Here is a 23,743-nt window from a genome sequence, read left to right as displayed (position 1 = left end):
TTGTGATAGAGTAGCATGTTCCTAGCTGAGAAAACACTTCCCAATCAAGCATCTTCAAGGTGACTGAACATTGATAGGGATTTCCATGGATTTAAGTGAGAAGATGGTTCCCATATGAAATATGAATGTACTTTGAAGCAAATGTTCAGGTTGAACCCAGATCAACTAATAATACGTTCTAATTACATGTCAGTGAGCTATGGGAGTTTCTGTTCCATTTGTACAGCACATGGAAAAAACACTTGAAACTCACTTTCAAAATTAACATTTTGAATGCTTACTTGGAAGCAGTAATTAATTATTCTATGTTTTCTAATAATGCAAAGAATAAGTTTTGGAGCATAATCCTTGATATTGGATATAAAATATATTTTTCATTTTAATTGTATTCTTGTCCTTGATTTTCAGTATTTGCCTTTATTGCAAGGGAAGTCCCTAGGCATGATTTTTGAAAAAAGAAGTACTCGAACACGATTGTCCACAGAAACAGGTGAGTCTACAGCCAGACCAGCACTTGTGTTGAAGAGGGGGCCGGAGGGTGAGGACCTGGGAGGAATAGCCCAGTGCGGGGATTTGTCTCTTTAGTAACCACAAAGGGAAAACATCGTCACTGAGAGTAGCCCTACCAGCCTCTGAACGCGCTTTCCAATTCTCATAGAAGCTGCAAGCAGAAAGATTAGCTTCATCTGTAGGAATTCCACGAGGACTTGCGTAGACGTCCCAAATAACTCCGTATGTTCAGTACAAAATGTAAGCGGGCACAAATTCTAAGGCCTCCAACTCATGTGGGCAAGAAATGTGTATTTTTCTAACATGTAAAGAACTTTTTCTTGTTTGCGCCAATTTTGCTGCATGGTGGAAACCAAATCTCCGCAACGTTAGGCAATCCTCAGTCATTTCAGGGTTGACTTTGTCAATTTAGGATCTCCTCTCCCTTTCCCCACAGTCATGGTTAAGTCCTGGAGAGTATCTGGACGCCTAGACGTCTAGGGCCATGGGGATCTGGTCATTGGTCATCAGAACATCATCATCAAATGTCCATACTGGAATCTGCTGGGACTTCTGTATCCCCATTGGACCTTGGCTGTCTCCCATCCCTTGTGGGGTTTGCTTCACTCTGATCACAAGACCTGAGATATCTCTTGGTTTTGCTCTCTTGACCTTTTGGCAGCTCTCCATGCCACGCTGGGCACAAAGATCCTGCAAGTTTCTCTCTACTCTATCGTTCCTTCCTCATGCTGGGTGCCAGAGAGTTCTATAACATTTGCTACCTCCTGGAGCTCTGTCTTAAAAGAAAGACACAGATGTTCCCAGCTCTGGAGTTCCCCAAACTCATCTGAAATTTCCGTCATTTTCCCCACCTTTCAGTGCTTGGCCTGGTGGACAGACAGCAGGTACAGTGTGAAAGGTCCATCAATTTCTATTTCCGTTGTCTCTTCTCTCTTGCTCCTCTTCTTCCCCTCCCAGTTACCAGCATTGGAGGCCAGGTCATAAAGCAGGGAGAAAAACTGGCTCTGACTATCCACGTATTCTTTGAAATCAATTGTTTGTGCCTGGAAGCCTAGGCTGTTCAAACTCAAAATTTCTTTTTTTCTCAAACTATTATCTCTGTAATGAGTTTCAAAAAGTCTATTTTGAAACTCATAAGCCACACATCGCCTCTTTTCTTTCTCTCCGCATTTCTGCTCTATCAGACCTCCCTTGAATCAGTAATATGACTGCCCAAATGGGCAAATGGATAGGATCCAGGAGGGGGTACCGCAAACAAAAACACGTTGTTTGATTTTTCAAATATCTTATCCTACTTACAAGTATCAGAGCTTCCTAGGACTTAGAAGCAAACGACTACATCGTATAATTCTTGCCTTGTAATGATCGGTAATGAGGTTCATCAAATACATAACAAAATGAAGTTCAGAGGGATTAAGTGACTTGCTCAGTTCACTCAATTAATACTAATAGCACCAGGATTCAGATCTCAAGTTCACTGTTCTTACTAAGGTACTCCTCTTTCCCCGTGAGAGAAGGAAGGAGGAAGAGGGGAAACATATAAGTGTCATCTAATCTTTAAAGTCCTAGAAAGGAAACAGATGAGAACATTCTATTCTTTAAAGCTGGCTCCTTTAAGAGAGCGTTTTGACATCTGACATGCAGGAAAGGAAAAATGAATCTTGCATAAACCAGTCAGTAATTCTCAAGTTTTGCTCCCTTTCAACACTGGTCTTCCATGAGTTGGGCAGAATTTTATTTTCTTTTTTATCATTAGTGCTTAAGAGAGGTGTTCTTTTCTGAAGTCATCAAAAGAATTGATGAATACATAGAAATTTCTCCATTTTAAGTTTTTTAAATTGAATTTTTCGTAGTTGTTGGTGTTTTCTACCACTTTTTTCTGTTCAAATGTTATTTTTGATATCAAGTGTCCCTGAATAAGTGATTGGTTTTACCACTCACATATAATGTGGTAGTTAAGCTATTAATAAAACCAAGAGTGAAGATTTATTTTTATTTTTTTAAAGATTTTATTTTTCCTTTTTCTCTCCCCAAAGCCCCCCAGTACATAGTTGTGTATTTTTAGTTGTGGGTCCTTCTAGTTGTGGCATGTGGGATGCTACCTCAGCATGGCCTGATGAGCAGTGCCATGTCTGTGCCCAGGATTTGAACCGGCGAAACCCTGGGCCGCCGAAACAGAGTGTGTGAACTTAACCACTTGGCCACGGGGCCGGCCCCAAGAGTGAAGATTTAATAAGCCTTTGGGTGCAGATTCTGTGCCAAGTGCTCTACATTAATAACATGGATTATCTCACTTAATCCTCATGACAACCCTATGAGGGTGAGACCACTGAGAAAACTAGACTGAAACAGGTTTAGCAAATGGTCCACGGACACATAGCTAATAAATAGCAGACCCAGGATTGGAAGCTATTATTAAATGTATTTTTAAGTATCTAATTTAATTCCGACATGTAATAGTCATGTTTTATTCCAGTAAAATTTTTTCTAAAGATGACATTAAGCATTCTGGTAAATGATGGTTTTCTATAAAGAAGTGCTCTGAAACCTGCACAAAATTGCAAACTGTAACAACAAATACATGAGAAAAGGAACATATGACCATAAAAAGTTACGGTTCACAGAGTAGTCATCATTATACTCAATAAATTCCCATGGGTCTAATTGCATATGGCATCCTGCCAAACTCAACAGGAGGCGAATCAGTCAGAATAAGTGGCTGCTTTAAATGCTTACAGAAATGGTCAACATCAACCAAAAGCATGGCAGGGCATTTCTGTTGTGTACATGTGCATCTTAATAGTTGCCCCTTGGCACAATTTTTCATCAAAACCTGTTACCTTGATTTTTAGAGTGAAAATAGGTTGTAATTAAAACTGTCAAGTACTGCCCCAGATTTGTGCCAGCCTCTGGGATGGGGCGAGCCTCACAGGATGGTCCTTGAGGTTTCCATCCCCAGCCTGAGTTGCAGAGGTGCAGCAGTATTTCTACTTAAATCAGCGGACAGAATACAATTCTCCACTCAACTTAAGCTATATTAATTGCTCATTTAATATTTTCATTAAAGTGTAACATGCCTACAGAAAAGTGGGCAAATCATTAAGTATATACTTCAATGAATTCTTGGAGTGAACACGTCCTCTTAACCAATGCCCAGATAGAGAAACAGGATGTTAATGGCACCCAGAAGCTCTCCCTTGTATTTCCTTCCAGTTGCTACTCCCCCTACCCAAGGGTAACTTTATCCTGGCTCCTAACATCATAGATTAATTTTGCCTGTTTTCGAACTTTTTATAATGGAACCATTCAGCATATGCTCTTTTGTGCCTGGCTTCCTTCACTCAGCATTATGTTTGTGAGATGTATCAATGTCACTGTGTGTAGTTGTAGACATTCATTCCTCACCCACTCTTTGTGTACGCCTGCCTGGCAAACCGTGCAATTCTCCTGTGTGTCTACTGATGATTACGTTCTTTTATTGCAAATTAATTGAGCAGATAGAAGGATAAATTTATTAATCTCGATGAGCACAGTAGCCGATAGAAAAATGCACAGAGCATCCTAAGAGATGGTTCTTTTCATTATTTAACATTGGTATTTGACTTTCAAGGTGAAATAGAAGCTGGTGCTTTCCAAGCTGTTTCAAATTCATCATTTTTACAAAGGTGGTAATATAAAAATCATGGTACTATTCTTCAGGTATGAAAGTGAAGCACAGAGAGGTTAATGGCTGCCTTAGTTGTACCAGCAAGAGCCCTCAGAGCCCTCATATTTCCAGGGCATGAGTTCTATTTTACTCCTTCTTCCAAACCTTGCAGGGATCTGTGAGAAAAAGAAATAGTAAAAAAAAAGATGTGTTTTTATTTTCCCAGACGGAAGTTAAGATATTAACAGAAGAAACCCTTCATTCAAAAAAAATCTGATATGAATGCGTAAACAAATGAAACAGACAAAAGCAGACTTCTCTGGATGAAGGGTGAAGAGAGAGTAGAGACCCATCCCTCTGCTCTCCTCTCCTCAGCGATGACAGCTCCTGGTGGCTTCTCAGAAGCTCTGACACCCTCCTGAAACCCTTATCTCCATCCAGGTCTGATAAACTGGCGAATGCTTGACCTGTGCTTTTGGACTGGGGTCTGAGGCTTCCTTTTGATCAGTGACCAAAATTACAGAGTCAATGAACTTACATTTTATCTCCTTCAAGAACTGTTGAAGGCTTTGACTCCTATTTCTTAACACTTTCTGTGACCCCGATTCCTATCCCTACCTCATAAGCCCAGGCTTGATGTGAATCTTCTTTTTTTTTTTTTTTAAGTTTTATTTTTTTCCTTTTTCTCCCCAAAGACCCCTGGTACATAGTTGTATATTCTCCGTGTGGGTCTTTCTAGTTGTGGCATGTGGGACGCTGCCTCAGCATGGTTTGATGAGTAGTGCCATGTCCGCGCCCAGGATTCGAACCAACGAAACACTGGGCCACCTGCAGCAGAGCGCGCGAATTTAACCACTTGGCCACCGGGCCAGCCCTGAATCTTCTTTATAGCACAAAGAGAGAAATGAAAAGGCAACAAACTAATCCTGGGTTGTTATAGCAAAATGACTTCTAGAAGGGGGGTGGGGGGAGGGCGAAAGGGGTAAAGGGGGACATTTGTGCGGTGACGGATGGAAACCAGACTTTCGGTAGTGAAGGTGATGTGGTCTATACAGAAGTCGAAACATAATGCTGTACAGCTGAAATTTATATAATGTTATAAACCAATGTGACCTCGATAAAAAAATAAATTAAAAAACAAAGTAAGGGTATGACTTGGAGCAGACCTGCCAAGAGATCTTAAACTTTGTTTGAAACCCTCCTCCATAGTCCCCACCCCTCAATGACGTTCATCCCTATGCTAGGCACACAGTAGATACACAATAAATACTTTCTTGATGAAGGTGCAGTGTTTATATTTGTTTAGGTGACTTTCCCTGTTTAGAAACAGATTAAATGCTGGAGTGATTAGTGATTGTAATCATCACCGAATTCCATTAGCTTCCTTCACACAAAACAGAAAATTCTGTTCTTTTTGTTAACAAAATTAGGAGACATTTGCAAGTAAAACAGTTGGTCCTCTCTCCAGAGTCAAAATTCCTCCTACATTCATTCAACAAGTATTTGTTAAGCACTTACTATGTACCAGTGTTTGTTCTGGATTCTTGAGAGTGATACAGAACTGAGGAAAATCCCTGCCTTCAGGGAGCATATATGCTAGTGGGTAGACAGACAATAAACAATAGATAAAATAAATCAGGGGATGATGTGGTATGTTGGAAGGTGATAAGTGCTCTCAGCAAGGAGAAGAATGTGCCTGGCACTGAGGAAAAAAACACATGCTCCCTTATTTGGACTTGGCTATTACTCTGAGTGAAATGGGGAATCTTTGGAGAGTTTTGAGTAAAGGAGGGACGTGATCTAGCTTGCATTTTGAAAGGATCTCTATGACTGCTCTGCTGAGAATAAACTGCGGAGGTGGGGAGTAGAGACCAGACAGAAGCAGTGAAAACTGTCAATAGGTAGCTCTAGGACATAGAGGCTGGGGCCAGGGTGGTAGCAGTGGAAAGGGTAAGAGGGACAGATTCTGGGTATGTTTTGAAGGGAGAGCCAACAAGATTCCCGTTGTATCGAGTGAGAGAGCGATGTCAAGGATGACCTCAAGGCTTCTGTCTGAGCAACTGTGAGCAGGATGGAGCAGGTAGAGCAAGATGGAGGGAAGATGGGGAGCTCAGTTTTGGAAGGATTGAGTTTGAGGTGTCTACTAGACACCCAAGCAAAGATGTTCAAAGGCAGTTGGATATTAGTTTGGAGTATGGGAGTGAGATTCGGCCTAGAGATACTTGGGAGTCATCAGCATATTGGTAGTATTTAAGGCCATGGGAGTGGATACAATTATAAAGGGAATAAGTGTAGATGGAGAAAAGAGGACCAACGACTGGTCCTGGGGCACATCAACATTAAGAGGTCAAGGAAAGGAGAAGGAACCAGCAATGGAGATTGAGAAGGAGCAACTACCAAAGTAGATGTAAAAGCAAAAAGGGGTGGTGTCCTGGATGATGTGTGAAGAAAGTTGATCAAGGGGAAGGTGGTGAACAACTTTATTAAATGCTGCTAAGTCTAGAAAAATGAGAACTGAAAAGGCCCTGATGTAGCAATATGAAGGTCATTGGTAACCTTGGTGAGAGGAGTTTTGGTGCAGTGTCAGAGGGCCAAAGCCTCATGGGAATAGGTTTGAGGGAAATGAGAAAAGAGGAACTAAAGAGAGAAAGAAAAAGCAAAGAGTTTTGCTGCAAAGGGAGCAAATAATTAAAGGGATACCTGGCAGGGAAATAGGGACAAGAGAAAGTTTGCATTTGTTTTTTATTAATGAGTGAAAAAATGAGACTAGCCTATTCCAAATGTAGGTAATGCAAGGGAGAAAGGCAAGAATTGCTAGAGCAACATCCTTGAGTAGGCAAGGGAGTATAGCTTCTAGTTTATACATGGGCATGGAAAGTTCATCTACGCTTAATGCGAAGGAGAGAAGAATATATGGGGACAGATGCTGACAGGTGGGGAAATGGGGTGGTAGAATCTGGAAGCTCTCTGATTGCTACCATTTTTTCAGTGAGGTAGGAAGCAAGGTCATCAGCTGAGCGCTGGCTCTACTTTGAAAATACGTCAAGAACCCAATCACTTTCTCATTACGTCAGCTGCTATCACCCCCGTCCGAGCTATCAACTCTCACCCAAATTGTCGCCGTGGTCTCCTGACTGGGCTCCCCTCTTCTGCCCTTGCACCATCACAGGTGTTCTATTAAAACAGAAGTCCAATCATGTCACTCCTCTGCTCCAACCCTCCAATGGCTTCCCATCCTACTCAGACAAAAGTCAAAGTTGTTGCTCACTCCCCACCTTCCTTCTGCAGCCTCACCTTCTAGTACTTTCCTCCTCACACACTCTGTACCTTCCATAGCAACCTCCTTGTCCCCACCAGTCATGACCCTTCCTCAGGACCTCAGAACAAGCGCTTCCCACTGCCCAGTATGTCTCAGTGTGGCTTCCCTGACCAAGTTAAAGCAACAGCTCCTATTCCTTACACTCCCTATCCGCCCTCCCTGCTTTATTTTTCTTATGACACTTAACAACATCTAATACACAAGATACTTAATTTACTCATTCAGTTCATTATCTGTCTCTCCTGACTAGAGTGTAAGTTCTGTGTAAGCAGGGACTTGTACCTTGTTGTTTATAATGCCTTTCCCAGTGCCTAGAACAGCACCAGGTGCATAATTTTTATTTATTTATTGATTGATTGATTGATTGATTTATTTTGAGGAAGATTAGCCCTGAGCTAACTATTGCCAAGCTTCCTCTTTTTGCTGAGGAACCCTGGCCCTGAGCAAACATCTGTGCCCATCTTCCTCTACTTTATATGCGGGATGCTTACCACAGCATGGCATGCCAAGAGGCGCCATGTCCACACCTGGGATCCAAACCGGCGAACCCAGGGCTACTGAGAAGCAGAACTGCGAACTTAACTGCTGCGCCACCGGGCCGGCCCCCATAATTTTAGAATGAGTAAATTTCAGAACAATGCTGTGAGGCCAGGACCTGTTGCGGTCACTCCACAAAAACAAGATGTGGCTCCCACCAAAATTTGGTTTGATCTTTGACAGTGAAGACACCACACATGTACTAAGACGGTATGAAAAGGTTTATTCCTCACATAATGTGGCTTTCTGGGAAGAGTAGGGTTGTCTCCTAAGCTCATTGAAAGTGGCATTAGAGAGCCGGGAAAGGATACTGGCCTGGGCTTTCGTTGTGGTTGGGGAGTGGGGCCGGGGTGAGGATCCCCAAGCACAGGCTTGTAGTTTGATCCTCCTGCTGTGCCCAAGGAGGGAGCATCTGCACTTTCTTATCAGCTTGCCCAGATACAGGGCAGAAGGAGAAGGGAGAGTGATGGCTTGAAAGCTGGTAGCAGTCAAACATCATAAATGGAGTCAGAATCTTTATTACAGAACCCATGGCAGGTAGAGTGTTGATATGTTAGTGGGTTTATTACAGAACAGAACCCATGGCAAGTAGGGTGTTAGTGTGTTTCATGTTCTCTGATTCTACCTGGGGGCATAGCACATCGGGTCTGCAATTGATCTGACGGCTAGGCAAACTGCCTGATTTTCCAGATGAAGAAGACTGAGTCCAGTTCCACTCTGTTGTCCTGTCTCTGTAGATCCCAATGTAAGCTGGCTCGGTGGGGGGGGGGGGGGGGGTGGCTCCCCTATGGCAAGCCCTAGGGCTGTAGGTTCTTAAAAACAATCTTGAACAAGTTTTTTTGACTCTTTGACTCTCAGAACCTCTGTCTAAAAATTCTTATAATAATATCTACTGTGCTATTTGTCAGAGTGAAGGATTCAGTGGAAGAATGTTTATAAAGTGCCAGCACATCGTAGCACTCTGTGAATAGTCATTGCTAGAGTCAGAACACAGTGGCTTCTAGCTAAAAACCATTTGGTCTGGGAATACTTAAGATAACACTTTTAAGTGTAAAATGGGTGGAATATAATTATTTCATTTTAGGCGGTAACAGAAATGAGGACTATTGTTTTGTTGTGGGTTTTTTTTTGAGTTTTACTTTTAATTAAGAAAGATTTCAAATAAACAGAAAGTAGAGACATTAGCATAATGAGCACATCAATACCCCTTACATCAATCTAACAACTGTTAATATGCTTCTCCTTTGATTTATCTATTCATTTTTGTTGCTGAAGCATTTTAAAGTAAATTAAAGCTATAATTACATTTTATCCCCAAATACATCAGCATGCATATTTTAAATAAACAAGGATATTTTCCTATATAGCTACAATATCATCACACTTAACAGAAATGATTGCTTAATAGCATTTAATGCCCATCCATATTCAAATTGCATTATTCAAATTGCATTAAGGCTTCAGTGGGGTGTTTCATGAGACTTTGAGTCAAATTCCCCTTCATGGGTCTAAAATTCCTCCTCCCACAATGCATCACGCAATTGATGATTTTCTCCTTTCTCATGGGAAACATACGGGATTAGAAAATTGTGACTGTGGTAAATTTCCCAAAAGATAAATTAGGTATATTACAACAAGGAGGAAAAAAATAATGTTTGCAAAATTCCTTGAACAAGTCTCAGTTTTGTAATTATACTTATTTGCCTTAACATCGTGTATTGAAGAAAGCCTGCCTATTGAAGCTGTCTCAAATGAGACAGTAAAGTTCTGGTAGGATGTCACAATTTCCCATAATTTTGCCCCAGGGTGTGTGATAAAAGGGCTCTGCTTGTGCCCATAGAGTTTAGCTTAGGGCAGACTGCTCTCTGTGTCATCCTCCTCAGACTAACGGAGTGTGCTGTGAGGGTGGGGCAGGAGGCCTTATCTGCTCAGATGTCCGCAGTAATCTCACATTCTGTGGAGGGTGAAAGTGGTGAGGTAATATGTGAGCGGTGCTTAGCTTTGTCTTGGTTGGAGGATAAATAAAATAGTAGAACCACCCTTTGACTTTGCTGACTTTTCGTGACCCAAAACTGCCATTCCAATGCTTACTTTATTTTCAATTTTTTAAAAAAGTTAAGGTATAATGTGTATATAGTAAAACACAGAGATCTTAAGTGTACAGCTCAATCAGTGTTGAAGAATACGTGTACCCATGTAACCTACAAACTCTATCAAGTTCTTTAAAGCATTCCCATTACCTCAGAAAGTTCACCAATGCTCCTTTCCAGTCAATCACCATCTCCAGAAGCAACTACTATTTCAATTTTTGCCGCTCTGTGTTAGTTTTTCCTGTTCTAGAACTTCATATAAATGGAATTATACATCATCTACTCTTTTGTGTCCAGCTTCTTTCATTCATGTTTGTGAGATTCATACATGTTGTGTACATTAGTTGTTCATTCCTTTTTATTACTGACTAGCATTGCATTGTAACCTATGGTATCCCACACTATAGTTTATTTTTCCATTTTCCTGCATGGACATTCTTATATATTTTAAAGAATCGAAACCAGGCATAGCCTCCAAAAGGGAACAATGCTCCATTATTGCCAGGTTCTGAACAAGAGGGTGGAGAAACAGGCACACATCCGAGGAGAGTCGAGTGCTTATACAAAAAAGTTCCATCTACTTCCCTCAGCTCCTCATTTTGCTTTGCGTAGAAATTCCCCATCAAAGAGGTTGGAGAGCTTTAAAGATTTTGACTATTCAATTGAGATGGTGCCAATTCCTCATCATTTTGTTTCCTATTTCAGTTCTTTTTTTCTCTTTCTTTTATTGTAGGATTTGCACTTCTGGGAGGACACCCTTGTTTTCTGACCACACAAGATATTCATTTGGGAGTGAATGAAAGTCTCACAGACACAGCCCGGTTTGTAAATCTTCTTCTCTCTAAGCTTCTTTCAGATTTGAAGGATAAATTTCAAAAAGAAAATATGCTTCTCTTTAAATATGGTTTTTTCTCTTAGTGTCCTTTGTACTGTTCTCTGTTTTCCTTCTTTCCCTCTTTATCTGATGTTCTGAATGCTTCTCCCTCATCCTCTGGTCACTTTCTATGGGTTAAGATAATTTTTTTCTTAACAAATTGAAGAGCTTTCTGTTTATAAAATTTCAAACTTAGGAAAACATGGAAATCATCAAGCACGACTCTTACATTTTACAATTGAAGAAATGGAGAGCCAGAGAAATGGATATGTTCAATGACTCACAACTAGTTAGCATCAAAGCAGGCAATAGCATTAACAGCTAACGTTTATTGAGCGTTTGTTATCTGTCAGTCATGGTGATAACTCAGTTAATCCTTATAACAACCCAAACAGATTGGCATAAAGAGGTAAAACAGCTTAATTAGGGACATACTAGCTACTATACACAAAATCTCAAAATCTCAATGGCTCGAAATAGTGCAGACGTTCCTAATTGGTAAGAGGGAAGGACTGATTATTTACGTGGCCATTCAGGGACTCTGGATGAGAGTAGCTCTATCGTCTTTAAAGTGTGGCCTCCAAGGTCACCCTGGGTGTCAACACCCAGCCAGGAGCTAGGGGAAGAGAGCATGGAGAAGGGATACTTCCTTCAAGCCACTTTAGCAGAGAAGTACCACGATTACTTGCACTCACATTCCATTGGCAAGTACTGGTAGCTCACCCCTACCTAGATGAAAGTAGAGGTGGGAAAAGGCTCGTAACCACTATACTATAGAAAAAGACTGAAACATAGGCCCTCTGACTCCCCGTGCAATGTTCTCACCATTGTATCATGCCTGGTTGAGAAATCCAGAGCAAATGTCTTTGTTAAATATTTTGCCCTTGATATCAAAGACTGATGATTTTTTTCTGAAAATGATGCACCATAAAGTAACTCTTTGCACACATTGTCTGCTTTTCATGGCAGCTACCCTATTATATACTAAAGAATCTGCCTCATTTGAATTGCTGAAGAGATTTCAAATAACTCATTTTTAAACACTTAGTTACATTATTTCAGATGGGACAATGTTAATACTAAGAAAAAGTGTTGTGTTCATCTTCTAGACGTGAGGGACAGAAAGAATAAACAAACATAAATGAGTTTTCCTTCCAAATATGCTGCCACTGACTGGAATTATATTTGCCTAATAATTCTGCTTCCACAAAAGTGAAATATACTTTATTCAAGAGCAGATATTATAATCTGGTTAAGGGATGAAGCCAGGGGCATAGCCAGGAGAGAAATTTCAGCGGGGATCCTCCATATAGGACCAAGTGAATGATGGTGAATGCGTCGTGTGTGAACTAGTGGTTGGAAAAGGGTACAGTTGGAGGAACAGCTGGGCATCCAATCAAGAGTTAAGAAGTGCAGATTGGCAGCCAGAAAGAGGTGAGGGCCTAGAAATCAGTGGAGTGGGCAGGACCCCAAAAGCAAGAGACAAATAGTCAAGCCTAGACTGAAAGCTGAAGACGAGTGTAAACATATTTTTTTCTGTGCTTACTCTCCAGACAACAATTCCCACTGCAAGTTCTTAGTTACAAGAACTCTACACAGATCCCGAGAAAAACAATCTGCTCAGAAGCTCTAACGTGATTGGGACCTCTTAGTCCATATAATTTGTTCCATTGCTACATGGATACATAAAATTGGATCTATAGAATTACTTCTGATCATTCATTCTTATCCAAAAAAAGATTTAAGCTCCTCCTTAAAAGGTGTATACTATGGACCTCTTGTACTATTACTGCTAAATCATTGTAAAAATCTTACAAAGTAAATATTATTGGCCCAATTTTATAGACAATGTAACCTTGACTCAGAGAATTAATGGAGCTTAGCACCTAAGTTAGGGTTTAAATCATGCTTTTTTTTTAAAGACCATGCAGTTTTGACTACCCCTACTGCCTCTTCTATATAGTTCATGAGAGAGAAAGTGAAATAAGTTATGGAAAGTATTGGCTCGTGTGTTACAAGCTCCCCAAGACCACCCCCATGTTTGATGACTCACCAGGAGGTTTCACAGGACTCAGCATATAATCATACTCAAGGCTATGATTTATAACAGTGAAAGGAACCAATCCACACAAATCAACAAAGGGAAAAGGCATATGTGGTGAAGTCTAAGGGAAACTGGGTACAAGCTTCCAAGAGTCTTCTCCTAGTGGAGTCACTCAGGACACACTTAATTCCCTTGGTAACAGGTTGTGACAACACATGTGAAAAGCTGTCAATCAGGGAAGCTCCTTAGAGACTCAGTGCCCAGGGTTTATATTGGGGGACAGTCACATAGCATCCTCTGCCTGATATGTACCCAAATTCCAGACTCCCAGGAGGAAAGCTGGTGTTCATTTTAAACCATATTGTTTGTAAAAACATTTTAGACTCAGTGAGCCACTTTTATAAGTCCTGGGAATGGCGGAACCCCTCCCCAAATAGATGTTTCCAGATGCCATCCAAGGGCCAACTTTACAAGCAGAACTTTCAAAGTCAAGCCTGCTGTGTCTTTTCTGTACAGCTTGGAAGTCATGAGACTTGAGATCTAGTTCAAGCTTTGCCACTTACCTACTCTGTGACCTCCGTAGGTGAAATGTCTCTGAATCTTAGTTTCCTTTTCTATACAGGGAGGGAGTTCTGATCCTTAAGATCTACTTTATACTCTCAAAGGCATGCAAAGGTATTAGATATAAAGTTGTAGTCATTAAACAGAAGTGTGTCCCAATGTAAACCATATGTAGACAGATACAGAGTAATTTGGACCAGGGTAGAAATAGGAGGTAGACAGATTAATTTCAAGGGCTCTAAAACTAGTAAGAGAATTATGTTGGGGAACTTGTTAAAATGCGGAATTCTGGGTTCCACACTCAGAAATTCCAATTCTGCAGGTTAGGGTTCAAATGGTGCCTGGGAATCTATATTTTAACAAGAAACCCAAATGACTTTGCTTCAAGAGTGGCTGGACCACACTTTGAGAGACCCCAAGTTGGGAGGTTGTATAGTAATCCTGTGCTGTTGTGCTGTCAGTCTAGGCTAGTGTCATAGTGAAGGAAATGGTAAAGAAGGGACAGCTAATAAGACATTTATATGGTTTCACAATAACTAATTGTGAAGCATAAATTGATAGTGGAGGCAAAATGATTTCAGATTTGTCATTCTTAAAATATACATGTATATATTAGCACAAGCAGGAAAATGAAAGGAGTTTCTGCTTTGAGAAGAAGGTGATAGATCAGGAATTGGACATATTGCATTAAAGGTTGAATCTCCAAAGACAAATGACCACAAGGCATCGGAGACAAAGACCTTGAGTGAAGTTGAGAGCTGGAGAAACAGAAGTACAAACTCAGTGGTAGAAAATGAGCTCCACGGTGTCACTGGGGGAGAATTGCAGAAGGTTAAACCTTGAGGACAGGTGCAGTTAGGGAGGGGCAGGAGGAAATCATCAAGCTACAAGGAAAATAAGGATACTGTGATATCAGAAGAGGCTGGCATGGGAGATGAGGGATGTCAGAAAGGGGGGTAGAGTAGCTACTGTGGAAATCTGACTTTCTTCTGTGCACCCCATTACTACTTAGTCTGCCAAAATGTCTGACAAACAAGATATGGCAGAGGTTCAGAAATTCAAGAAATCTAAATTGAAGAAGAGAAATCCACTGCTTTTCACAGAAGCAATTGAACAGGAGAAGCAAGGAAGTGAATCTTAATGACATCTACCCTGCCGATAGGCACCGTACATTCCAGAGCAATTGCCTCCTTGCTTTTTGTAGAAGTTAAACTTTGTAAGATGCGAAGAGATTGGATGATGTTTAAATGACATTGCTGGCCCTTTCAAATCAAGAGAATAGTGCGCACCTGACGCTGATTGACGGCGTGGATTCTCCATCTGCCTTTCTGGCTGCTTTGGGGGCCTGGTGGGATAAAAACGTGACTGCACATTGGTGGAAGAGAACCCGAGGGGAAACACAGTGGATGTGGCAACATTCACACTGAAAAAAATCAAAATTAGACCAGTCTCCCGAAAGCTGTTACACGCAATTTCCAAAGTGTCACTTATTTATTCAAATGATTTAATTATTCATTTATTCAAAACTATTTCTTGAATGCCTAGTTTTTCTTCCAGGAATTGTTTTAGCACTGATAACAAATGCTGATCCAATCAAACAAACTCCTCGTTCAAGTGGAAATTATACTCTGGAGGGAGGAAGCTTACACCAAACAAATGAATAAAGCATAAATAGGATAGCAGGTTAAAATAAGTGCTATGAGGATGCTAAAGCAGGGTGATCTGTGGGGGTGTGGGGCGGGGGCTACCTTAGATCGGTGGTCAGGGAAGGCCTCTCTGAGGAGGTGACAGTTAAGAACTCATTGAGGACAGAGCCCGCTATGCAAAGCTGTGGGAAGAGCATTGCAGACAGAAAAAAACTGCTGGATAAAAGCTTAAGGCAAGAACAAGCTTGATGTATTCAGAAACAGAAGGAAAGCCAGCAATGTTTTAAAATCTGCAAATAAACATATTTTAAATCTGAAAATTAAAAAAAAGTACCCTTACAAATTGGTCCTGTCTCAGCCACCAAAGGAAGGAAAAATAAAATCAGATCAGGGAGTAAAAAACCTAAATACACATTCAAAATAAAATGTATCGCTCTTTTCTTTCTTGTTTACAATAATAAAGCCCGTTCACGCTTCAAAATATTTGGGTGAGTTCTCCTTAGCTAATTCTGAGTTGAGTGGTGTGTAATCTGAGGGTGCTAGTGGGGAGTGAAGGGGAGCCCTGAGGTGGAGCTGTCAGCTGAGATTGTGGAGGAGCTGGGGGTCTGCAGTCCCCAAGATCATCCCCAGGTTTGATGACGCCTTAGCACTCACAGGACTCAGCATGTAGTTGTATTCACAGCTAAGATTTATCACAAAAAAGGACACAAACCAAAACCAGCACAGAGAAAATGCACACGGGGCCTAGTCGAGGGGAGACCAGGCACGAGCTTCCAAGAGTCCTCTCCCGGTGGGGTCACACAGGACACATTTAATTCCCCCAGCAATGAGTTGTGACAACACACATGAAATGTTGTCTGCCAGAGAAGCTCATTAGAGACTCAGTGCTGAGGGTTTTTATTGGGGGCTGGTCACTTTGGTACCCTCTGCCTGGCACATACCCAAATTCCAGACTTCCAGAAGAATGGCAGGTGTTCAGCATAATCCATAGTGCTTATACGAACAAGTTAGGCACAGTGGGCCACCCGTATTAGTTTTAGGAATGGTGGGAGCCCTCCCAAAGTCTCAGTTCCTGGTTGCCAGCCAAGGGCTTGTAAGCAGGCCTTTCGAAGACAGCCATCTCAATACTGCTGTGTTAACTCTTCTCTGCACAACTGGGCTCCCATCTCTCTTCTGAATTTTGCTAAATGCCCTTAACCTACATACACTCTAACTGGTGAAGGAGCATATCCTGTACCCATGGGAGGATTTGAGTTGTTTCCTCAGTTCAGTGTCAATCCCTACATGGCCAGGCTCCCACCAGATAGAAGAAACCATTGCTCACATCCTTCTTCTGAGAAGTCTCTCTTAGCAACTCTTTTCTGCCCCCTACCATATCAGAAAACACAGAACATATACATATATACTCAGTGAAATTTGCTTCAGATTTGAGGGTGTTTTCTCTGTCAAATGTCTGGTGCTCTACTAGGGTTTAGAGTTGGATATTCTAGTTTTTTCCTTGCTCTGGGCTTGTCCTTTTAGTTGTGACACCAGAAGTGACACCTTAGCATGACTTAGATCACTAATTCTTTGGAAGTTTAAAATTGGATGGAACTTAGCAACAGCAGTGGGACATTATCACTCCAGGTTCAAAGCTTTCTGTTTCTTCCATAATGACAGCTGTTCATGCCTAATGCTCTGAGTCCACTATTGAAAGGTACATAATAGCTTCACAGTCATTTTCACTTTAATACAGTACTTAGCAATGCAGCTTCAGGAACCATGTGTATGAAAGGCTCCATATAAAACCAAGTAATGTAACGTTGTTCTACTCTAATTACTTTCCCTATAGATGTAATGTACTTATGGTAGTGATTGCCAAAGTGTGTTCTGCCAATATAAAACTAGTAGAAAGGAAAATCAGCCTAAACCACTGTATTAGTTTCTTAAGGCTGCCGTATACAAATTACCGCAAACTTGGGGGTTAAGACAACAGATTTATTCTCTCACAGTTCTGGAGGCTAAAAGTCCAAAATCAATGTGTCAGCAGGGCCACGCTCCCTTTGAAGGCTCTAAGGAAGAATCCTTCCTTGCCTCTTCCCAGCTTCTGGTGCCTCTCAGCAATCCTTGGCATTCCTTGGCTTGTAGCTGCATCACTTCAAACTCTGCCTCCATCTTCACCTGGGCTTCTTCTCTGTATGTCTCTGTGTATCCTCTCCTCTTCTTATGAGGACATTAGTCATTGGATTTAGGGCCCATCCTACTCCAGTATGACTTCATTCTAACTAATTACATCTGCTAAGACCCTTCTCTTAAATAAGGTCACATTCTGAGTTTTCAGGTAGACATGAATTTGGGGGACACCATTCAAACCACTACACAACCTTATATCCACATGCTCCTGCAGCATCATGGAAGGGCTTCAAATCATTGCCATTCTGATAGCTCAAATAATGGAAGCTATAGAGGGATTTGTGGATGAGACACAGTCCTCAAGAGAAGGAGTGAACCATTGTCATATTGAAAGGAATGGTTTAAAAAGCTAGAATACTGTTATTAAGGTATTTATACCAATGATATTAAGACCAAAAAAGGGCAATCTTTCTTAGGTTTCTTAGTAAAATGTTTTAAAATATTGGCATCTAATTGGAAATATATACCTAATTAGGTACTTATAAATTGGTGTCTAATAGGAAATATGATATCCCCATGAATCTTTACAGAGGTCACCAAGAAGCTAGCAGGCATGGCAGTTGTATGTCGTTGCATAAATGATAACAAAAGCCAGTCCTTTGCAGCATGAGCTGTGATATATGCATAGGTCAGAGGCATTTTGCCAGAGTGTAAAGAGCAGGGGCTTCGCAGCAGGGTTGGGCCTCAGTACAAGTCACAGCTTAGACCACTTTGGCCCTGTGGTTTGGACCAGTTGCTTCTGAGTCCCAGGTTCCTCAGCCGTAAAATGGAGATGTGAATACTTGTCTCAATGAATTATATGAGGATAAATGACATAATGCTTGTAAAGGACAGGCACCCAGAAGAAACTCAAGTAATGTTGATTAAATCAAGTTATGGCCTAACTCAATCTTAGGACAAGCTCTGACCCCATTCTGGCCATCTCTGTGGTCTCCTAGTCAGCATACACTGACCTATCATTGCAATTCCTACAGCACATTTTGAAGAGGTCATTTTGAATACCATTATGCCCTACCCATTGATCTCTGGAGTCCTCAAAACTGGGAACTAACATCTAAATCAAAATAATCCAACCATTATAGAAGCCTTTGTGAATAAATCGCATATGGCAATTTCATTCAACATCTCTGGGCTTCTTCCAACACAAGCCCACTTGAGAGGAGCCCATCAAGGTTTGCTGAAGGTGTTATCTTGTTTCCTCACCATTCTTATATTGATATAACTAAAATTATAACCTGGATGGAGATACCAGAGTACTGGAATATTCTCCTTCCTGGGGGGAGACTCAGTCAGCAAGTTTATTCCTTGAGTAATTGACATTGGGGATAAAATCTGTCTCCTCTAAGGCCTTGGCTTGCTTCAATAAAAACACAAAAACAGGAAATGTCCATTTTTTAATGATTACAGGGTTCTCAGTGGTGTCATTACGCATAGCCAAAAATCCCTCCCACTTTTTCCAGTCAGCTATTCAACCGATAGGAGACATCATTGATAACAAACTGGAATTTAGAGGGCACATAGTCTGATTCAAGGCAGGATGAGGACAAAAGGAAAAATGCATGGCAGGACCCTAAGAGAATACAATTTCTGTTTACCTTTGGCTTTTGGAACGTGTTCACTATATTCCAATAGTTTAGGAACAACTCAACTCCTTCTAAGCATCAGCATTGCCGTGTGATTGTCCGTCTCGTCAATATCCATGCTTGCTCTTAAGATCTGGTCCGGCGCACCGTTGGTGCCTTCTTTGGGGGGGGGGGGGCAGGGATATCTGTCCACCCAACTACGCAGACTCTGCATCAGGCCTTCCTGGGGCCATGGGGAACTTTGCTTATGGGGTTTTTTGTTTTGTTTTGGCCTTCTGAGTGTTTTGGTTAATTCCTAAACAAATTTTGATCTTATACCAAAGGAAAAAATATCAAAGAATGATAGAAACTCAAGGTTAGAAAAGTCTTTATGGGTTATTTAGATCAACCATCCTTTTCCTGCCTCCCCTACACTATTCTTTCAAAATCATCCTTGAGCCTGTGTGAGAGTATCCAGTATCAGGACACTCTTTCCATACTGAGCTATCTTGTTCCATTTTTATACAGCCTGACTGTTCTGGTGAGAGTTTATACAAACTAACGGAAAGTTCTCTTTGAAATTGAGTTGAAATTGGTCTTGCTACGACACTTCTCAAAGTTCTTCTGTTTTTCAGGATCTTTAGAAACTCATGTATTTTAATATATTTGAAGATTTCAATTCACTGAAGTTATTATTCTTATTGATGCTCAAATTGTCCCATATTTGGCCAATGTGATCTGTCTTCAAGTTGGCTACTGGGTCATTTTGACATAACTCTATTAGTCTTTGATAACTCCCTTGCTTTTTGATATGGCAAGATGTTCCAGGCTCATCTTGCACACTTCTTTACCAACACCAAGAATTAGCCGTTGCTCTGAAAAGCCCTAGTTCATTTTCAATTACTTTCTAAATAAGGTTTGGGAGAAATTTCCTTTTTTGAATGATGCGACTTTTTCAGGTTATTACAGTAATACTCCTTTTGGTGGAAAACGCTAGGAAATACTAAAAGAGATTTAAAAAATAGATAGAATCACCAATACTGCTGTCATCCAGAAATAATCAGTGTTAACATTTTATCTCCCGAACCATCTTTCCATTTAAAGTCCTATGCCATGCTTCTCCTTTTTCTAAACCGTACAAAAAGAGATGACAGGGAAAAATAGACCACGTTTTAAACATTTAGGCAAAATCATGTTGAATGAATATTTTAACTTGTTAATTATTTTTAAAAATCCTAATATTGGCTATTAAATATCCAGAAGAAACTGATATGTGTGAGAAACTTTAAATGTAGGTAATCTGAATTTTGCAAAAGCTGTTTTTCCACCATTGTTGACAGATGCCTAAGATTGTCTGCAAAGCCTCAGGAATCCACCAGAAGGCAACCAGAACTCTTATATATTCAATGGAAATGAAAAGAAACCAAAATGAAAAGTCATTACACAGCCAGAGAGTATTTTTAACTTGTCAACCTTTCATTTGCAGCACATACAACAAAGCTCTTACAGTGTTTAAAGCTGGGGTTTTAAATTGATGGAGAGCTATACAAAGCCCAGTTTACTGCTAATGGGCCTATAAGTCCAGCTCTAGTTACAAGTTTGCCAGTGAAAAGGTTTTTCTTAAAAAGGTTTTTAGGAGCCTAGAAGAGGAAAAGTAAGAATGGAGATTTCTCTAAGATTTACAGCAACTTTAAACATAAAGTAGAAAGCAACATCATTGACAAAATAATATGAACTAATTGTCCATTTAAAAGTCTTTAATATCTTTTTGTTTCCTCAAGTGGTTCCAGTGTGAAAACGACCTGGGAGCTGCTCTTCTTCCCCCATATCATTGATTCCACTTCACCTTTGGCTTTTGTGGCTGAAGGATTGAAGCGGCATTTCTATCAAGCTTTGTTGTCTTCCCTTTAGCCTGTAGATGCTTTAATGTCCAAGGGGCTTTTTGTGCCTATAGAAATATTTCCTACTCTTTGTACTTTGTTTACAGTCCAATATATTAATCTTATGAATTTATCAGACATTTAGCGTATATTTAAACATAAAATAGCAAACATTCTTCAGTGGGTCTCAAAGTGTGATTTCCAAGCCAGCAGCATAAACAGTACCTGGGAACTGTTAGCAATGCAAATTCTTTGGGGCCCCAGCCCAGACCTATTGGATCAGAAACACAACTGGCTGTGTTTTACAAGCCCTCCGGGTGATTCTGATGCGTGTTCAAGTTTCAGAACGATTGCTTTAAATATTCACATACTACTTATACAGCCAATAAATCAAATGCATATCAAATGAACAAAACAAGTCTCCTCAACCGCTTAAACATTGATTGCAAACTTAATCAAATGCTTTTAAACATTTAAGGTAATCACAAGCCTAGCATTAGCATTTCCGATTTCCTTGAACGCTCTAAACATTTTAAGATGGAAAAGATACACATAAAATAGCACACTGATACACAGCTGTTTAATATTTTAACAACAAAACTGGGCACGATGCTGTTCATACCATAGATTTACTTTGGTTTCACATTCTTATCCCTAGTTTTATTCTTATCCTTACCTGGTCCTGGGATTTAACTTCTGTACATTGCTGGGTTGTCAGGAATTCGACAAGAGGCCATTTTTATACCTTTTCAGGGTTTATGTAGTAATTCCACCAGACTGGAAAGAAAAAAAGATATCATCTCAGGAGGCTAGGAATTCGGGTTAATTGGATTGCTGACCATTTAATTTTGGTTGAGTTATGGGAACGGTTGCTAAATTCAGGATGAATTACAGCTGCTGGCCACTAGGCTGAATATATTTTTATCACATCGTCTCACTTTTTATCACGGGGTCTATATTGGTTTTCTATTGCTGCTTTAACAAATTACCACAAATTTAGTGACAACGCAAATTCATTATCTCACACTTGTGGATGTCAGAGGTCTAAAATGAGTCCACAGGGTGTGTTCCTTCTGGAGGCTCCAGGGTACAACCCAATTCCTTGCCCTTTTCAGCTTCCAGAGGCTGCCTATATCCTTTGGCTCAGGGTTCCCTTCCTACATCTTCAAAGCCAGCAGCATAGCTAGCATCTTCTCTCATTTCTGACTTCCTGCCTCTCTCTTATAAGGATTCTTGTAATTACGTCAGGCTCACCCCAGGATAATATGCCTATTTCAAGATGCTTAATTTAATCATATGTGAAAAATTCCTTTTGCCACGTAATGTAACGTATTCATAGCTTCTGGATATTAGGACATGGATATCTTTTGGGGGGCATTATTCTGTCTACCATATCAACTTTATTTCTGTTTTTCATATAAATTCTGATATTTTAAGGAAATTAAAACATGAAGTGTTCTTTAAGTTTTATTTGTTTGTTTTTAATCTTAGGAGTACAAGATCCATTGTAATATTTTCATGGTGTATTAACCTGGCCTGATTTCAAGATTTTAAAATACATGACTTTCTTCTTGGCATTGTTTTATAATTAGTTGGATTATCAAGTGCTGGGTTTCATTCCCAGAGAGACAGGAAAGTGAATCTGAAAACTTAGATTTCTTCTTCAGGACAGGTAGCTATGTTATTATTTTGGAATAAATGGTTGTCTTGTTTTTCTAATTGGAAACCGTGTGTGGCAACTGGGGCTAGTTCACTGCTGGACTCCTCCTCGACTTCACCTTATATGAGACCATGAAAGCTGATGAGGCCTGTCCACTCCATTTATATTATAGTTCCTGCTACTTCTAGGATATTTGGCTTATAAGTTATGTTAATTCTTTGTGGTTTAAACACATGAAAAGTGGTACATGCCTGTACTTTATGAACAGGAATGTATTTAACAAAAACCCACAAAATTTCGATCTGTATCTATAGTTATATATAAACACTTTCTTACTTAAGTAAATAAATTTCAATGTACTGGTAATAGTCATTCTTCTTTGACATCACAATCATATTTTTGTACATTTTCTTTATATTAACTCTTCTTTTACAAGCATCATGGCCTTGTACAAACACAACTTGTTTAATTTAATGATTTTGATTACTATAAATCATCACAACTTGACAAATAGGAGCTCCTTTAAGTTGTTTTTTTTTTTCCTTTTAGCACTGCCCCTGCCATTCTTAAAAGCACTTTTGCTTCCTGGCAACACCGGGGTGTTACAGACCTAGATTGCTTTTACCCTGCCCAAGGGCATGGAATTGACTCTCCTCTAATGGTTTCCAGTTTCCTTTTTGTATAGAACAATATTAAGATCAAAATATGGGCACTAAGGATGCTTACAAGTGTTGGGAGGGGATGGATTATAGCTACTGCTGCTGCCATGGGACTGCTCTTGATAGTGACTGAGCTGAAAGGAAAATGATTCCTTTAGAAGTGGATAAGAGCTCGTTTTTCCCAGTATAACATGTCATATTGTTATCCCAACTTTTCTTAGAGGATGGGATTCCAACAAATACTGAGACTTTCCTCCCCTACATTGATCCATTGTTCCACCCAGCAGCAGAGTATCTCACTCCCCTCCCACCTCTTCTCTCTCTCTATTTTCTAGGACAGTGGTCCTCAGCCTTGTCTTCATATTGGAATAACTTGGGGAGCTTTAAAAATATGGATGGGGATCCCCCACCATAGCTTCTAATTTAACCTTCCAAAGGGCAGAATATGGCATCAGGATTTGTTACAGCTCCATAGGTGATACTAATGTGCAGCCAAGGCTGAGAACCTCTGTTCTACTAGATGCTGGGCAACCTCAGTGGAGAAGACCAGGCACTGTTCCATGAGGTTACACCATAGAGGTTC

At 40.4% G+C, this 23,743-nt stretch overlaps 1 protein-coding gene across 1 annotated transcript in view; it reads left to right on the top strand.

Annotated features, from left to right (window-relative positions):
• The window catches only part of OTC (ornithine transcarbamylase), a 59,670-nt gene that overhangs the window by 13,458 nt on the left and 22,469 nt on the right, over positions 1–23,743 (top strand). Inside the window, exons 3-4 of the mRNA XM_046673892.1 lie at positions 409–490; positions 10,836–10,923. Coding sequence (XP_046529848.1) covers positions 409–490; positions 10,836–10,923 — 170 coding nt within the window. The remainder of the gene's footprint in view (positions 1–408; positions 491–10,835; positions 10,924–23,743) is intronic.

The sequence above is a fragment of the Equus quagga genome, chromosome 10 (genome assembly GCF_021613505.1).
Source record: "Equus quagga isolate Etosha38 chromosome 10, UCLA_HA_Equagga_1.0, whole genome shotgun sequence".
NCBI lineage: Eukaryota > Metazoa > Chordata > Mammalia > Perissodactyla > Equidae > Equus > Equus quagga.
The sequence above is the reverse complement of the archived record's forward strand: the minus strand, read 5'-3'. Positions and strand labels throughout refer to the sequence as shown.